At 42.6% G+C, this 19339-nt stretch overlaps 1 protein-coding gene across 6 annotated transcripts in view; it reads left to right on the forward strand.

Annotated features, from left to right (window-relative positions):
- AKAP6 (A-kinase anchoring protein 6) overlaps positions 1 to 19339 on the forward strand; it is a 471560-nt gene that overhangs the window by 123968 nt on the left and 328253 nt on the right. For all 6 annotated transcript variants that reach the window (XM_059723036.1, XM_059723037.1, XM_059723034.1 and 3 more), the window contains one exon: positions 895 to 1249. In XM_059723036.1, coding sequence (XP_059579019.1) covers positions 938 to 1249 — 312 coding nt within the window. In that variant the 5' untranslated portion in view covers positions 895 to 937. The remainder of the gene's footprint in view (positions 1 to 894; positions 1250 to 19339) is intronic.

A 19339-nucleotide genomic window follows, 5' to 3' on the forward strand; every position in this document is an offset into this window, starting at 1 on the left:
TACAGTGTATTATACATATTGTATATACATTATACACTGTATATATAATATACAATGTATACAATTATACATACAATATATTGTATATTATATTAATATACAATATATATTAATTGTATACAATGTATATACAATATAATGATTTAGCTTTAAATGATTTTTCCTTTAATGGGAATCAAATGAGTTGGCAGTTCCTGACGTGCACTGTACATTTGAAGCTGTAACTTGATTCACTTTAGGCAAAGATCCTTTGTGTAAATATGTGCCTGCTGCAATATGTCTTGATCTAAGAAAACTCCCAGAATTTGAATTTCAGAAACCTAATGTCTACATTAAATCATCCCCCATTACTTGCTGTGAACCATTCTCCAAAACTTCCCTCCTAGCTAACTCATGTTCAGGTAAATGCTTGAGTAAACAGATGAAACTTTGATAAGTGCCACAAAGGTCTAAAGCTTGCGTTCTTGCAGATGACAGTAAGTTCTTGGGCAGGGATGATATCACTAAGCAATTTCAGCAAAATCTTGGGGCCAAACTTATTGCTACCATAATCTAGTACAACTCCATTAACTTCAATAAAGTTGTTTTACTTTGTCAATACTGATTTTCGTGTTTGTGACTTTTTGGACATGTTTCACTGACTGCTGCAAAGTGCTGTTTTTATAGAAATGTAATTGATTTTTCCCAACTAAGGTTTTAAAAGTTATGGGTAAGCCAGTAACTAATAATTAGGAATAAAATGAAAGTTTTTAATGAGAGAGGATTTGTATAAGGAAGAAGCTAATCAAATACTGGGGTATGATTTCTCTCTTATTCAGGTTATTGCTTAGAAATATTTTTAATTCAAAGTTTTATATCAACAGCAGTCTCTGTTATTTCCTTGTATCTTTGCAGCTATTCTGGGAAGAATTATGGTTTGGATTTTCCTATATTAGCCATGGAAATAGCAGTTTCCCCCATGAGGTCACAAGAATTGGATCCCATGGCTACTGATGCATCACCCATGCTTATAAACATGACTCCCACCACAGAGCAGAATGGTGAAGATGTATTGAAGGAGCTCGATTCTGGAGAGCGGTATGAAAAGCCTCCCCCTCTCCATACAGGGGCTGACTGGAAGATTGTTCTCCATTTGCCTGAAATTGAGACATGGCTCCGAATGACGTCGGAGAGAGTCAGGGACTTGACCTATTCAGTCCAGCAGGACTTGGACAGCAAGCATGTAGATGTGCATCTAGTGCAGCTAAAGGTAAGGTTACGTATGTTGTGTGTGCCAGCCTTAGATGCACAGGAGGCTTACTGGCATAGCAGAGAAAAGGGCCTTTCTAGAATGGGAATAAAAATGCCATGTGTGTCCTTCCTTTCCTTCTCATGTCCTCATGATGAGGTATTGAGCAGAATTTGCAGATTCATTGGAATCTGACAGGATCGCACCATGAGCACTTCTGCTATGGCATCAAACTCCCAATCCCTGAGCTTCCAGACACTCGCCCCAGTGCTCACACCACCAGAGCAGGGCAGGCCATGTATGTGACTGCATGTGACAACTCTCATTTACTATATCAAAGCCTTACCAAGGAAAAATGCAACATGTCATATTGAGGTTACTTGCAAAATTCTCTGTGTATTAGGCTAATGCAATTAAATGCCAGCTTTACTGGACATGCCTGTACCACATGGTACCTAATAAAATGCTAACTTGAGAATTTGATTTGAAGACCACTAACACTGAATAACATATTCCCATTGATTTCAATGCGTTTTGCATCAGGCCGTAAAAGAATCTTTTTGTGAGAGGACTCTTATGTGTTCCCGCAAAGCTTATGTTCATGTTTTGATTGCACATGGCACTAGTGATGTGCTTATAGTTTGGGGACCTTAGTAACAAATATGGTAAGACTGGATTTACTTAGAATCATGAACAATCAATCAACAGATTCGTTTCCAGGAGCAAAATTATATTAACAAAGTTGGCCTTTAAAAAATACCGCAGTAGGTCTTCTTTAAATAAATCCTTTCAAATATGTCCTTTTTCTCCTCTTCAGTTTCAACAGGCAGTTCTTTAAATCATGTTGAAGAGATTCAGGGTAAAATATAGAGGGGTATTCCTAAGCAATGTTTATGTACTTGGCTTAGTCTGCTGCAGCAGATTAAGTATGCCTTTGAAGACAGCAAGCAACCTCTAAAAATAGCAAATGAATGTTATCACTTAAGACTGAGCTGTCTTCAGAACTCAGCTTTCTATGGCCTATGTGAATACTTTATGCAAACCTAGGATTCTTTGACACAACATTATTTTGTGTATGTTTATTCTAAGAATGGGGCTTTAGGAAGTATCAAAAGGTAGTTCTGTGTGCTAGTCCATTGCTAACCACAGGGCCATTCTTCTCTGCACTAACCACAGGATTTGGGTTTCTGGTCAAGACTCTGGCTTATCAGGCAAGCAAAAGTTGGCATCATGAGTCCCCTTACTGGCCCTTTTTGGTTAGTCCAGAAGATGATTTGATGCCTCAAATAGAGGCACTTTGATGTGGGTCATTGAGTATGAGAAAGCATAGGGCTGTGACTGAAAAATGGGGCTAACTTCAAACCTTCCTAAAAAGTATACTGCCCTAAAACAGAGGTTCCCAAACTGGAGTCTGTGGACCAGTGAAATTCCCCAGAAAGTAATAGGAGATTATAGACAATTGTAGAAAATTTCACCATCATAGCCCAGGTACACCATAAGAAAACTTTTAAAGGTATTCCACAAAGAAAAGGAAGATGTTTGTCCTTTTAAAAATGTATTATATATTTTATTGGAAAGGCCAAGGAAAAGGCTTTATTTTTTTCACTCATTAGGAATCCAGGTCTTGTGTATCTTGTTTGGTTTAAACTATGCCTATCTGTAAAACTATTAGTAATCTGATAGAGGAAGTTATTTTTTATTTAGAATAATTTTTAATTAACAGCTAACTCAACATATAATAAAGTTGTTGTTGTTAACCATAATAACTACCATATTTGCTTAAATCCAAGATGGGATTGCTAGCAACAGCCCCAGCCAGTCCAGATGGGTGTATAGGGGTAGTATTGTATTTGTCAAGGCCAAAAAAGGATGTGGCAGTAATTTGGGCACTAGTTAGGGTGAGAGTTGTAGCTATATGAAGGATGGAAAAGGCCCAAGAAGAAAAGACAAGATTAGATGCTACCTAGATATGAGAACCTAGAGAGAGGGTATAATGCCTGAATGACTGCCACAGTTATCAGGGAAGAAGGTATCATGAAGGAGTAGGATGGGGAGATTTAGAGCTCTGTTTTTAGCCTTATTGGGCATCTTTACATGTGCCTTGGGAGGGGGGGGAGGGAAAGGGGTACTTTTAATTAGAGCAAAGCTTCAAGCCATTTTCAATAGAAAAATAGTCTTGAATGTTGTATAGCAACTGTACATTTTTCCAGGTTTCCTAGCAAACATGACTCACATCATCATTTGTTGTAGGGCCATGAAGATTAAGATTCAGAAGTCTTTCTGTACTCTGCAGTAATTGCCCAAAACATTTTAGGAAAAGTTTTCTAAAGCATTTGCTCAGAACATCATATAGACATTTCCTCTGTTGGCAGACATCTACAGCTAGTTAATAGAAAATGCTGAGGGCACAGGTGTGTCTTAAATTTCACCCGACTCTGGAGCTTAGATGCCATATTAATGGGGACCTACCAAAACCACGAAATCTGGAATTGCCCATGAAATTGGCAATGCCTGTGAAATCTGTTGGGGGGAGAGAAAAAAACACTACTGAAAAAAAAATACTGGCTCCCCAGAGGCAACCAAGACACCCAGAGAATTTAATTGCTTCTACAGTTAGGCAGCTGCTGAGGGACAGTTTTGGACTTGTGTGCCTAAATTCTGGTTGGATCCCACATCAGGAATCTAAGTCCTTTCTTGCATCTGGCTTGTGTGTACTTTTGAAAATTTTACTCTGGGACCTTAACTTAATTCCCCTCTTTTGATAATATGGGGTCAAGTGTCTAAAACAGTTTACAGCATGCAAATTGAATAAACAAACAAACAAACAAAGTACTGTAAAAATAACTTTAAATTGTAACCACTGGAGCAATTTTCTGAAATGATAATTTTATATATATATATATATATATATATATATATATATAAAATTACCAACAGAGAACTTGCTATTAAACATAAAACATAAGCTCCTGATGCTACTTATGCTTAATTTGAAACGCATGACTAGACACTTTGAAAACTATTCATGGGGGGAAATAATCCAGTTCATTACATTTTTGTAGGAGAGCTTGAATTTTTGTCATCTTATTTCCTGCTGACAGTGGCTTCTGAAATTTCTAAGAATATACCTTGCCAGTGATGGCTTTAAAAATAGCATTCATAATTTAATGATATCTTTTAATATAAAGTTATAATAATGTAGATTTTGGAATTTATGTTGGAAAGCCTGATTTACATAGATCATGGCTTGGAAATCTTTTGCCTGAATAGGGCAGAGCAACCTAGCTATCACTGTAGGCTGCAGGTCTCCACTCCATCCCTCCCACCCCAGAGCACTCAGCTTTCTATACTCACCTTTACTACAGGTAACCAGCCTCTCTGCAGTGAGAGAAGTGCAGGCACAGTGGAGCAGCAGGCCTGGTGGTAAAGGGGAGCATTGTGGAAAAGATGGGTGGTATGATGCAGCTCTGTGTCAGTGGTTCCCTGTGCCCCCTCCTCCTTTAAGTGATTTAAAAGGAAATATTTCAATTGCCTCGATTTAAAATTATACCACTTAGTACTGTAATGAAAAACATACTTTTTATCTGTGTTTACACAACCCCTCCCCACCATAGCTAAAACTGAGTTAACGAGATTCTTATCAATAGACTTGTTTACATTCTTATATATTATACTTGTGTTAACCCATTGCCTAGGTGGCACTGAAGGTTCAATGTGATTACAATGAGACTGCACATCTATAATGTAAGGCTTAAATTGGCTTGTGGAGCTTGTTACTGAGGATGATGTGAAAGGTCAGGATGACTCTGTGGGGGTGGTAGGTAGAAACAGATCTCTCTACTGACAAACTGTAAATAATTGATAGAAAAACTAGTCTATGAGGCTTGCTGTGACATTTTCTAGAGACACCTCCAGGATATAACTGCTTTGATGTCCACATTTTTAACAGAGGAGGGAATAATAAAAAATATGACATCTGCCCAGCATGAGAGAGAAAACCTTGCACACGTTTGATTTCTCAACAGCAGGATTTTATTAACCCTTGTCTTTTACACCTAATTTCCTGGTTTTAAAAGGAAAAAATGGAAAATAAGGAAAGGTGCTAAGAAACAAGAACTGTAAACAAAAAAAAGAAGCTTTCTTTAACTAGCTAGTTCATTGTTTTTGATATCCCTAGTGTTTGCTAGAATGAGGGCACTGCAGACAGACAGAGAATAAAAATCCCTAGCCATTAGAAACGTATATTCATTCTTGGACACGTCAGCTTTATACAAAACCTTGAAGTATCATACCAGTTCTCTCTGAACTGCTTTTCTTTCTGGATAGAACTGTTAAGCCAAACCTTACGTTTCTACTTTCAGCCATTAGTCATTAAAAATGTGTTACTGTTCACAGGTAAACAACAAAAACTATATTCTCTTATAAAAATGATGTGTCAAAGCAGAGTTTAAAACATGGGTGTCAAACTAAGAATATTTTAAAGTTAACCCGCATAAAAAGAAGAAAAGGAGCAAAAAGAGTAATAAGAAGTAAGAGTTGCCACTACAGGGTTTGTGAGCCAGGATAGGCTTCTATCCCTGTTCTAGGTGGGGGTGGGTTGGAGAGATGGGTTGGTGGGGAAGGGAGAGAATTTAATGTTGAGTACTGGATAGTGAAATGGGAGATGAAGAGGCAGTGGGTGGGAATGGCAGCTGAGGGCTGGGTGGTTAAATGGAGTCCTCCAGCCACTGAAGCCACAAAAGGATAAAATAAAAAAGCAAGAAATAAATTAATTAAGAGTAAGTAAATTTAAAGAAAGTCTCATGTTGTACTGGATTACCCAAGCCCCAGTTTATGGGGACACTGTTCCTGCCCTGAGAGGAAACCCCAGCTCACAGGGACCCCAATCTGGCCACCTACCATGCTCCCCACCCATTCTCCCTACCCCTCCCTCCCAGACGACCTATGCCTCTGCAAACTGCCACACCAGGTCACAGCTGGAGGGGGTGGGGGGTGGCACAGGAAGGGGAATTAGCTTGATGCCAATACCACCCCCTGGGTTGTGGTGTTCATGGGGTGGAAAGTTTTTGTCCACAAACAACAGGAGTGTGGGAGGAGGGGACACTGCATCCTGGGATGCTGGAAGACTCAACCAGCAGTGGTTTATCTCTAGAGAGTGGCCACACGTTTGTGGAACATGAGCTGGGTAACACAGATCAAAGAGAAACCTGTCCTGGAGTGACATAACTTTAAGATGCCTAAAGGATGCTTAAAACTGGTTCACACATCTTAATGTGTGGCCAATCCAGGAATTAAGAGGTCTCTGAGCCACCTAAAATTGATGTGTAACAAGGCCCTTGGGCTGGTTGAGTGGGGTACCAGCCCTGGAAGCCCACTTAGAAGGGGTGCCATGCTGGTGGTGGTGGTGGTGTAGCAGCAGCCAGTTGCAGAGCTAGGGGCAGGCAAGAGGGACACCTGCCACAGATGCCAAGTTAGGAGGGACATTGGCATTGCCATGCTGGGAGCTCCAGAATAGTTTTGGGTGGCTGCTGTTGCTACTTGAAGAGCAACAGTGAGGGCAGGCAAAGTATGCACGGTGGTAGCAGCAGCTCTGCCAGAACCATAGGAACCCTGGCATGTGGTAAGGCAGCTGCCCTCCTACCCCTGCTCTCAAAACCTGTGGGCTCCTGGAATGCCACCTTCCCCCCCCACCACCCACACTCTTGGAACTTAGTCCCCCCTGACCTGCTCTCTGAACCTGTGATCCCCCACCCCCTGCTCTTGGATTGTGCATGGACCCCTCTACCCCCCAACTCTCCTTCAGGGTTTGCTCCAAGCACCACAGCAGCAGCTGGGTGCAGAGACTCCATACCACTGCTGTAGCAGCAACAGCTGGGGCCAGGCAGATCACTCCATGCCAGCAGCAATTGCAGACTGTCTGCAATGAAGGTAACACTGACTCTTTCTCCATCCACTCCCTGCTCTCCAGTGTTTGGCACCCCTTATACTCCAGTAGGGCTCAGCACCTCCATTCCCACCACAGGGTTTTGCCCAGGGGCAAAGCTTATTAGTTACATGCCCAGGCATCTAACTATCTGGTTACTTTGTACTTTTATTGAATTGTGCGGCTGCAGATATATCAGTTGCAACATACTGGAGATTTTTCTTTCTTCTTTTTTTATCTTCCACTCGTTCTTGAAAAATTCCTGAGTTTATCCAGCCCAAGCTCTCACTCACCCACCAATAAATGCACACATGCCCTTTTGGCTGAAATCAAGGACAGAAACATTCATCTGGAAAGGTATTTGATTTCAACAGTTATGAGCCATTGAAAGAGGGGGCGAGCAAAGAAACTGTACCCCTTCTTTATCTGTGATCATACAGCAGTGGAAGTCATGTATTTCGGTCTCTGCCTATGGCGAGACAGGAGCCAGGCATCTTACTGGTTTCATTCAGTAGGAGTGCTTGTGAAATAATAAGGCGCTACTCATTATGACTAAAGGCAGAGCTTGCCCTTGTAATAGAGTTAAACATGAAGATTAGTCATATGGAAGTATATGCTGAACCATGAGGATATGTGAAAACTTGTAATTATGAATTGAAAAAACAAACATACCTGTTGCAGGAAGAGGTGTGGCAGCTTCCAAAAGCTATAAGATCTAAGACAGTAAAGATCAGACTGGAAGCTAGGCATCCTTCTGTTCTGGTTCTATCTCTGTCACTGTTTGGCCCTAATAATACTTCTTACTTATACTGTGCTTTACAAACATTAATCCCAAATCCCACTATTTCTAATTGTGTGAATTGCTATGCTGACTTGATCAGAAATTAAGATTTGACCCAACTGTTATAATTTTAAGTATTTCTCATTGTCTTCCTCTTACAAAGAGGGAAACTGAGGCTTAGAGATTTGTTGATATCCAGCTTGGGGTCAGAATCGGAACCTGGTCCTCTAGATTCCCACACTTATGACTTCCAACTGCATAATGGTGTTGCAGGATGACTAGCCCTTTAAAGTAAACAATTCTCTTGCAACAGACCATGTGTTTCTCTAGCTGGATTTAATTAGGAATTTGGGATGGCAATCAGGTGACAAGGGAGAGAAAAGAAGTAGGGAGTGGCAATCACTTGGTATCTGATCCCTGGAGAAAGTTGACTTCTCTATGCCAGTGAACTGGAGATAACTGATGACCAGAGAAAGCAAGAAAGAGCTTGCAGTTGAAAGTATTCAACTTCTGATACTTCAGGTAAATTGCTGAACTTCTACTTGTTCATCTAAGCCAGTGCTGATCCTTTTGGCAGAGCAGCCAGCAGTTCTAATTTACTGGGTCAGCTTTGGTATTTCATCAAGTTTCTAATTAAACCAGAACTTTTTGCTTACTCTAGGATATTTAAAGCTAAATGCAGGACTCTGTTCTTGACTTTCCACAGTAAGTTTTCCATAGTAACCAAGCTATGAACTAACTGTGCTACTTCTCCAACAGACCATGGAAGTAGGAGGAAAGATATAGTTGTTAGCATTTATGCGTCTAAATATTTGGCACATAGATACTGTGGAGATGGGTTCACCTAAATAGATAGCCAGGCAACTTCTAAGTTACCAACTTCTAAGTTACTCCAGCCATTCCTCATGCATTCCTCTGCCTCTTTCTCTTAACCACTCTTTGGCTAACCTCATTTGGAACTGAAGTACTGAAAGCAATCTGGGTTGTGCACACAAATTTAATGAGAAAGCAACCCTTAGGTCCAAATGCACTACTTACCCTAAAATAGATGCAGCCCTGTCCAACAGCAACAGGAAGTAGATGAAGGGTCACCATAGCACCTGCAGTAGTGCAGGGGCTCTGGGATTTATTGAAGGCAGGGATATAAAATATGCACCCAATGGAGCAGGTCTGCCCTGAGGTGCCATTCCATCTGGCCTGCTGGGCTACCAGTGGATACTGGAAGCTGGGGCATAGCCAGGGATGTGGTCTGCTGCAGAATTTTAGGCCTCTCGGCCCCACTAGACAATAGGGGAGTGAGTGAGGGTTATGGCCACTTGTCCCCACAGCCACTTCTTGCCTCTGCTGGGCCTGGACCCTGCCACCACTGCCAGACCTGCTGTAGCCTCCACTGAACCCACTGCCATTGCAGCCTCTGGCCCTCCAGATCTGGCCCAGGAGGAGCCCCATGGTCCAGGGTGAAGTTAACACTAGGCCTGTGAGAAGCAGCTAGTATTCGCTTTAGATTTGGATTCAGCTGATTTGGAGGACAGTGATTCGAATCACTGTCCTGAATCGATTCGGGCGAATCTGATTCAGAGATTCGGCTGCTGCCAAATTTCCAAATTACCCAGGCCAGGCCCATCCCCTACCCACTCTCCCAGCCCAGCAATGACTGCCCCATCCGTCCCAGCACTTTGAAGAAAAAAAAAAGCCCTGGCTTACCGGGTGCTGCTGGGCAAGGGGGCGATCTCTGCTGCCCCACACAGTGTGGGGGGCTCTGCAAGGGCCCCCCAACTCCAACCCCTGCTGTCTCAGCCCCCCACCCCCACCCCATGGCTGCCCCGCCCACCCCAGCTCTGGCCCTTTAAGAAGAAGGAAAAAAAAAAGGATAAAAATCCCTTGACTCACTGTTTCTGCCAGTGAGGGGTGATCCCTGCTGTGCCATGCCATGTGTGGGGGCTCATCCATGAGCCCCTGGAAGCCCCAAGGCTGCTGTAGGAGCAGTGAGTCCTGGGGTTTTGGGGGGGGGTTATTTCTTAAAGGGCCAGAGCTGGGGCAGGTAAGGCAGTCATGGAGGGGCTGGGGGAGTGAGGAGAGGGTTGGAGGGCTCATGCAGAGCCCCTCCATGCAGCATGGGACAGTAGGGGGCAGCAGGGATTGCCCCCCCCACCTGGCAGCACCCGGTGGGTTGGGGCTTTTGTTTTAAAGCACTGGGAGCTGGGGCGAGGGTGGAGCAGCCATGGCGGGGTGGAGTCTGGGGGAGCAGGCAGTGGATGAGGTCTGGCAAGTGTCCCCTCATGGTCCCCACCCCCTTCCCCCGCCCCTACTTACGAACTCCGAGTCTAGCTGCACCAGGGAGCTGCAGCCACCGGGGCCTGCCCCAATCATCGAAGCTCTCCGAATCATTTCCGAAGATTCGGAGAGCTTCGAATTGATTCAGACTTTATAATTGGTCCCCTGATTCGATTTAGATTCGGAGATTCAGCCACTGAATCGGGCCAAATCTCCTCCAAATCGAATCACTGCTCAAAGCTTCGCACAGCCTTAGTTAACACCCTTGTTTGACAAATAGGTAAAATGCCTGGGGAAACAGAAGGGCATCTCACATGTAGAGAAACTATGAGATAGAGAAAGGAAATGGACATCTGTCTTTCCTCAGTCACCATTTTTCACAGTTGTAAAAATCCCACTGTAAAGTCCCCAGTATTTTACACTTAAATCTCATAAGCCTAACGCTCTGATTTTGCCAGCCATCACTAATATATGTACATAATAGGCACATGAAGATGAAAGTGTTCTTTTTTTAAACTCTTTATAATTCCTGTTCCTGACAGCTGTCATTTCTGATTAAAAAGAAAAAAATCTGTTGCCATATGTATGGAGGCTTTAACCTAATGAGTTAATATGCTCTGCAAAAAGATTAAAGCAAATATTTGACTCTGCAGTGTTTTTTATTCTGGTTTGATAATACAGTATGTTTTTTAAATGTTTTTGTCAGAATCTGACTTGCAAAAACAAATATTTACTGGGTATAAAGAGATTTTTGGTATGATGGAAAAAATGCTGTTACGTAAATGATCATCAAGTTTAACCAAAATCCTTCCTGCAGACTATATGAAGTGTAAAAATTGTGCAAGGTGTAGAGGTAGCTCTCTTCATGGTCAAAGTTTACCAATAAAAATAATATTAAATTGATGCTATAAATAAGATGTAGAAATTTCAACTTATTCAGTTAAATACATAAAACATTGTTATATAGTGTGTGTTAAGAGAAGCTGGGAATGCCAATGTTTGTCCTGTTAACCAAAAAACGCCCCCGCCAAAACAAAGAAGTTAAAAAGATAAATAATTGGCTTCATTATTATAAAGCTGCCAAAAGCTGTATTTTGTCAGTGAAGAGTTGACAGAAGAAATTTTAATTTTATAGGATGATTCAGCTGGTGGCCAGAAAGACAATAGGAACATGTCAGTCATTTTAATATCATGCTTATAAATAAGAAGAACAAGCATCAACAAGTTCCATAAGTTTATAGTTGTTTTCTTGAATCAAGTGACTGATAACCAACTTAGCATGGCCAAGAAACATTGCATATTTATCTGCGGAGAAAGCTGGTGTTTTTTTAATGCAAATGTAGTATAGATGTGAGAGTTTGTGTCCTTCAGAAGCTCACAGCAAGTGTGGCATTTTGTTTTATTTTCCTTTTTTGTATAATACAAATTTGGAAAACCTTTATCCCTTGTTACATTTGTGCTGCCTCAACTATGACTAATAGGGAGCTTGCAGCAGTGACAGTGCTAGCAGCTGCCTGCCTGAAGTTAAATCCAGACATTCTGCTGTGTACAACTCTATGGGTACAAAAAAAAATAGACTTCTTTTGGGACTGAACTGCTTTTAAGATTGAGAGCAAGGGACTAATGGTTGCTTTCAAGCAACCATCCCTTGTGGCCTTTATAAAGTCGCACTGATCAGTATTTTTCAAATTTGAGTGACTAATCCCAGAGATGCTGTGCATTTGATTTCTGTGGATTAGGGTCTGCATATGGACGTAATGTGAAAAGCTCATGTTAGAATTTTTGTGAAAATTTTATCTCCTTCATACTGTATAACATGTATTCATTGTAAAACCACTAAATAAAAAAAAAAAAAAAAAAAGATGGAAGGGCACTAAGAGGAAAAAAAAATTAACCTATATAAATGTGTGTGCAATCTTACTTAAATTACTGAATCTGAAAGAATGTTAAAAACTCTTCCTTTTAAGATGTTTATTTCTTGCCTTCCACTTGACTTGGACAGAGTAGTTAATGGTAGATTTCATTTTTGTTACTAGTACATTTTTGTTTGTTACATATCTTATATCTTGCTTGTAAACATTACCACTATTATTCCTTTAAAAATAAATTGCCATCAATTGATATTAAAAATATAAATAAGTGTAGAAATATTTCCAATGGCATTAGACTATGTAAAAAATTGGATTGTTTACATAAAATCTAAACATTAAATTTAAATTGACATGCCAGTGCCTACTAAAGACATTTTCAGTTGTCAGTATTTGGGAACTTATAAGTTATATTTTTTAATGTACAAGAGGATGTAAATTCAAACCATAAAAAAGACTCTCAGTACTGCTAATATACACCTTGCATGTAAGTATAAAAAGTTTTAATTTGAAGATTTTAGTCCATTTTGCAGTACTATATAATTAAACTCAAATACAAGGCAGACAAGGCAGGCATAAATTTTACAGATTAATAAATAAGAGGAAGTGATTTACTTTGGACTGGGTAGCAAGCAAGTGGCAGAACTGAAGATGTCTACCAATGCCACCTGCTAGCAGTGCTTCACCTATAACTGTCTTCATGCAATGGGCTTTGATGAATCAACTGTGGTTCTAAGACCCTGTTTAAAAGATAAATACATCCTTTTATAGAAGAATAGTTAATGCACTCTAATGGCACAGTAAACTACAATTTTTACAAAACTTTTGGCACTTTGGTTCAAAGTGTTAGTTTCCTTGAACTAGTACCAAATGGTACTATTTTCTGTCTTTTGACCTTAATTTAATTTTTATAGTCTATAAAGTAAATTTGTTGAAAAAATATATATTGTGACTCTCTGCGGACTGTACTGTTTCTTCTACCTGGTTGGCTCTGCTACAGCAGCTATCATTATAGTGGAGCTGGCCACATAATTTAAAGGGAACAGAATCGAGTTATAGCATGCACTTTAATATTTTGGTTAGGAGTAAAATTGACTGCATTCTGATGAACATATGTTTGCATTGGATCACAAATTAGATAACATTTCAATATTACCTGGGAGGGAAAAAAATATTTTCTGCAGGAAGAGTAGCCTGAAAGCCAGAACTATAACTATGACTAATCCTAGTTGATGCTGCAAAAAGCCACATCATAATTTTGTGTAGAATAATGTATAACCAATTTCTGATTTTAAGGCTATATTTCCAAAATGATGTAGAGAGGGTGATATTCTTAAAAATTCAGAAGTTGAAAGTATATTTTTCAGTTCATCCATAGACAGAGGGAGAAAAATTTGCAGGGGGACTGAGCGTGGATGTGTGCTTCCGCCTCCTCCCTGATGTTGGAAAAGTCTGTGGGGGGAGGGGAAAGGCTGTGGGGGTGGGGCTGGGGCTGGGACTGGGCAGGGATCAGGAAGGAGTAGAGCAGAGCAGAGCCAGGCCCAGGATTGGTATCAGGGCTAGGGCCCACTGCGCCCATACAGTCGCCCCTTCCCCCACACCTGGGGTTGTTGCCCGCTGCTGGTGCCCCAGATGCATCAATGAATCTGACATGCATTAGCTCTGCAGGAGCCCCAGCTGCCTTCCTGCACTGGCCCTGTCCCTTCACCACCTGAGGTGGGGGGCAGAGTGGGTCCAGCCTCAGCTGCATCACTGAGCTGAAAGGGATGGAGCCCCCAGGACCCTAGCACTCACCCTGACTTACCCCGAGTCAGAAGAGCCCAGCCCCAGCACACAGCGGTAGCCTGTCACCCCCATGCTTCCCAGGGTGTACATAGCAGCAGGAGCCACTCCCCCCAGATGAGTCACTTGCAGTGCAGTCCCATGTCCCACCAGCTGTGTAATGCCTGCCCCTTCCCTAGCCCCAGTCCCACTCCCACCACCCCCCTGCTGCAGCCTCCAGAAGCCCTCAGCTGGGCTGCCTTGTGGCCCTGCTGCTGCCCTATGTTTGGGGGGTTAAGCCCCGTTAGCCCCTCACTTCTGCCACCTATGGGTTCACCACCAACTTAAATATTTTCTTTTAGAATTTATAGTACTTTAAAACAGTGGTTCCCAAACTTCTGGGCCCACAGACAGGACAAATGACATGGGGGTGGTCTGTTGGCTGGGTTCCACATGAGTTCAGCCCATGAGATCAGTCCATGGGTGGAATCCAGGATGCCTGGGTCCAGCTATGTACTAACCTGACCCCACACACTGGATCTGACCTCATGCCAGCCCAACCCCATGCATCAAATCTGACTCCATGCTGAGGTTTGAATTGTACTTAGACTTTAGGGGGTGGTCTGCAAAAAAAATTGGGCTGCCCATCCCAATGCCCTAATAAAATCAGAGACTCCCTCCCCCGCTGGCTATGATTTTCAAATCTTACAGGCGGCCTCTCATCTTTGGGGGGGGGGGGGCTTGGCACCCCCAAGCTCCCCTGTAATTCAAACCATGCCCACACTAGCCTGACTCCATGTGTGGCCTAAAACCATGCCCTGGATCTGCCACACACGGGCCTGACCCTGCCTACCTGATTCTGTTTTTGTGCCGGTACAATCTAGTACACAGGCTGCATTATCTGGCCTGTGGGACTTCCTGTGGAAATCTGGTAGCAGGGGAATGGCACTTAATGTTAACACCCTCCCCTCCCCCAGCAAAATCTCTGGACCCATGGGGACTCCCATGGGCCAGATGACATGGCTCCATAAGCCAGATCAGGCCCATGGGCCAGGATCTAGACATCATTGCTTTAAAAGAAAAAAAATCTAAACTACTGGTCATTTCAATTTTTTGCTTATTCCACATCCCCATTAATCACTATTGTTTCTCACCCAAGGTTATTCTGCATTGCCACCAACTTTATTCTGTCTTCACAGGATTTGATGCTCTCTGAGTGCATCTACACATGCTTTTGATCCAAGATCAGTTTAACTGCAAGTAAACTACTTGTGAGTAAATGCTCCTGGGCAGGTGTCTACACATCCAGGGACATGGCAGCAGATTTCCCGCTCTTAGCATCACATTTGTGCTGCTTCCTGCAGCCTTCCAATGGGCCTCTGCTGCCACTGGGATGAGCTCCAGGCTCTGGCTGCAGCTGCCAGCAGCTAACAGTCCTCTTGAAAAGGCAGCCCCATGCTCTGCTCCCTGGCCAGCCACTTCCCTGACCAGGAGCAGTATGCACAGTGCAGAGGCACCACATGGCAGCCCTCTCCTCACCAACTCTGCCTCCCCGCACTACGGCTGCTCCAGCCTCTGCCCCTGGCAGTGATGACCAGTACCCTGGGTTTCTGGTGGCCACCACGCTGGTTCTGCAGCCCTGCCGTGCAGACCACTGGCTGGCCCATGGCCATCTGGGCCTTCCCAGCTCCCTCACATGCAGCAACTGCCTGCCCAGCTGTAGCATGCCATCCCAGGGCTGTTGCCACTGTGCAGTTGCTGCCTGGACCCTGTCTGGCTAACTGTACCCTGGCAGGGATGCCAACAACATGCTGCTGGACACCACTGCAGAAACGGCCCTTGCCCTCCCGGGCCTCCAGCCCTGCCACCTCTGGGCCCACTAGGCCAGGCAAGACTGATGGCAGACCTCAGATGATGAGCAGTGGCTGGAGACCTTCAGGATGGCCTGGGTCACCTTCCTGAACCTCTTCGGGCAGCTTCAGCCACACCTAGAGAGGCAGGACACTGCCATGTGGCTGCCCCTCCCTGCAGACACCTGTCTGGCCCTTTCCCTGCTCAAGCTGGCCATGCCCACCAGCCTCCACTATGTGGGCCTTTGCTTTGGGGTGGGCAAGCACCCTCCAGGATGTGCTGGTGCACACGGTGCTCTATGTGCACGATCCCCTGGTGGGGTTCCATCTCCTGGGATTTCCCCAGTGCATCAGGGCCCTGGATGATTCCTGGTTGGAATGGGGACAGTTGGAAGGAGGGAAAACATAAGCTGGGAAAGTTAATGTACTCATACCTGTGTAAACCTGAGCCAAATGGAGGGAGTCAGCCATGCAGCCGTTTCAGTTTATTGCCCTGTGCTGACTACCCCCAGGTTGCTGGGTAGATGTGAAAGAAGAGGTCTCTTTGAAGTCAGTGTCTCAGCACAGCCCCTGGAAGAAGGTATAATACATGATATATATTATTGTGTTATGCATGCTGTTGGCTATAATGAAAGCATCCAAAATTATTTCCATCAATAAACAAACGGTTTTTATACCATTCCTTCCTGGTTCCTTGGAAGGCAGGTGTGGCTGGGATGAGGGATGGCCTCTACAGCCCAGTAGCACCCAGGACCAGGAGACCATATCACTAAGCATTCAAAAATTGTACACCAGAAAGTTGTCCCAAATTACAAGTGTTCTGGAGTTAAATAGTAATAGAAAGCTCAGAATTTATTGTCTGTCAGTAGGCTATTTAGGGTTCCAATTTTAAGCTAGTTTCTGCATCCATCATGGCTAGAAACATTAAAAGCAGAGATTCCTAGGTAATAACTTGACTTTCAGAAGCTGAGACTCTAAGGAAAACATCAGTTCTCATGAGAATTAGAAACCCTGAGGAAAAATCCCTTATGGACATAGACAGTTCAGTGAAAATACAGCAAATGCATATGAGCACTGCAAAGACATGGCCTGGAATATGGAAGGGATGCTTCCTAGAAGCTATGTTATGACTTATAAACAGACAGTACTATTTAAACTATATTTTGCCTTTGAAATTCCTAAAATTAGTTTACATATGCAAACTATTAAGTCATAGGGTATAAGGTGAATTGAAATATAAGTTTTAAATGAATATTGGACAAGAAGCAAAAGAAACCAAAAGGTTCATGAAAATAAATGAGATAATGCTGTGGGCAGATAAAACAGCACATCATGCATAAATATAGAAAAAATAGGGATGATATCAACCATGAATTCCTTTAGGAGGGTGTGCAAATGAGTTAAGAAATTAACTGAACCAAACAGCTCTCCGCTGAGTGTGTAAAATGATTTCTTCCTTCCCTTCCGCCCACCCCTCTATCAAGAAGTGTTGATGGCTGAATTTGTTATGCTTGTGAAAAATGTACATCTGGTTGTGTTTAGAAATGGAATGAAATCTCAGAAAATATTTCCTTGGTGATGTTGCTGGGAATTCTTTAGTACAATGTTTCTGGGAGCTGCCTGATAATGTTCAAGTGCCTGGTGAAGCCACCCATAAAGAACAGTCTGTTGCATGTATTCTTTTCTGCTGCCATGGGTAGTGGTTATACATGCAAACCTTTGACTCTTGAATGGAGAAGAATTCACTTTTACAGATTTTTTTTTTAATTTAGGGACCTAGCAGCTCTCCTTACAATGATTAATGTTATGAGGTAGTTAGGATCAAATTTGCAAATGTTTTGTAGTGTTTTACTTGTATGTGTGTAAGTCTGACGTGTGTGTGTGTGTGTGCGCACACAGGTTCACACAGATAGAATATGTGTTAAAGGCTAGTTAAGACACACCAGCTGTACATGTTAACCAACTTGAGGGATTAACACAAGGTTAAATATAGAAAGTGTATGTGGGCAGAGGAGATAATCCCTTGTCAAAATATAAACATTGCATCTGAGACTATGATTAGTGCAGTATAATTGTCAATACAAAACCCCAAAGATTAAAATGTTGGCCAGGCAGGTGGGTTTTTTCAGAGTTCTGGTGGATTAAATAAGGAGTGCTAAAGGGAACATCTTTTCTGCTCCTTTTTGGAAAGGTTCTTTTTTTCTGGGTTCACTTATATTATCTCTCTCTCTCTCTCACCAGTGGCACCTAGTGTGGGGTACTTGGCATGAAATTTGTCTCAGTGAATAATAATGGATAAAATGTCCAAACTTATCTTTTTACTACAATAACAAATGAATAACAAAACAATAAATTAAAACCTCATAAAGAAAACATTAAAAATTGCAGTATATAGAAACATTATATCTGAGAGCTGCTCTCAGCACAGATTGAATCTACTTCCTCTGGAGCCTCTAGATATATCCAGTGTGCTTGTGTTATATTTCTTCGTCCCAGCAGGAGCTCAGAACACAGTGCATGCCTCTCTGGCTGGGAGAAAAGTTATGCAAATTCCCCTCAACTTCTTTCAGTTCCTGGGACACAGGACAGATTTGCTACTCCTCTGCTAGGAGGAGCCAAAGTTCACTCAGCCCTGAGCAGTCAGTGTTTCCAAGAGGACAGTCCATTTCAGTCAACGAGACCCTGCTCCAGGACACTCCCCTCTGGACCCCAACAGCATGCCAACCTGGTTGTTAAAATAATGTTTATACTAGTTTCTGTATGTGACTGTTAAAATAACATTTACTTTTAGTCTAAATGGGTTCTCTTTGCTATATAAAAGACACTGTGGTAGCAAATATATATGAGTCAAGCAAATGATCAATTGGAAAGACAGACTGGCAGCTAGTGTTTGCTGACTGTATGGGTGACCTGGAGATTGGTGAGAGAAGCAAAGAATTGTTAGGGACCATCTTTTATTGGACCAACTGTGTAGTTGGGGTAAAGAATAAAACTATATAGCTGGTCCAATAAAAGGTATTCTCCTTGCCTCTCACATAACATCTGGACCATCACTTTTACACTACTGGAGATTTATCACAGAAATGAGGTGTCTTGAAATTGCTGACCAAGGATTTTGCTGCTGCACAAAGAATGTGTGTGTGTACATGTGTGCAACTGCGCATGTGTGGGTGAGTGAACTCCTCACCTAAACTGTCTTTCTTCTGTGACTTATTTTCTTTTCCTTTCTCTAATGACGTTTTCTTCCTTATCCTCTTGTCATTTTCTGACTGTTCTCCTTTCCTCACTCATTCTCCTTCCTTCTTCCATATCCCCTTCCCCCACCAGCCATCACTTTTCCCTTTAATGCTCGTCCTTCACCAGTGCGTATTGTCCTTGCTGCAGAACCTCTTCCCTCACCATGCTGAACTGCTACTTTAAAAAGCTGTCCCTTCCTTTGTCTGGACCAATGCCACACTCTTGAGAGGGCAGCAGTGTAGCAGAACACCTGCCTAATACATAATTACTGCATTAGAAATGGGGAAGTAGGAAAATGGCAGGAACAATACAGTTCACAGATTAAGACGCTGTATCACACTCTCTTTTTACACTGGCTTGATCTTTCGTGTGTGGTATAACAATACAAGGGTTGGTAAAAGATTTTTCTTTAATGTA

The sequence above is a fragment of the Alligator mississippiensis genome, chromosome 2 (assembly GCF_030867095.1).
Source record: "Alligator mississippiensis isolate rAllMis1 chromosome 2, rAllMis1, whole genome shotgun sequence".
In the NCBI taxonomy this organism is placed as follows: domain Eukaryota; kingdom Metazoa; phylum Chordata; order Crocodylia; family Alligatoridae; genus Alligator; species Alligator mississippiensis.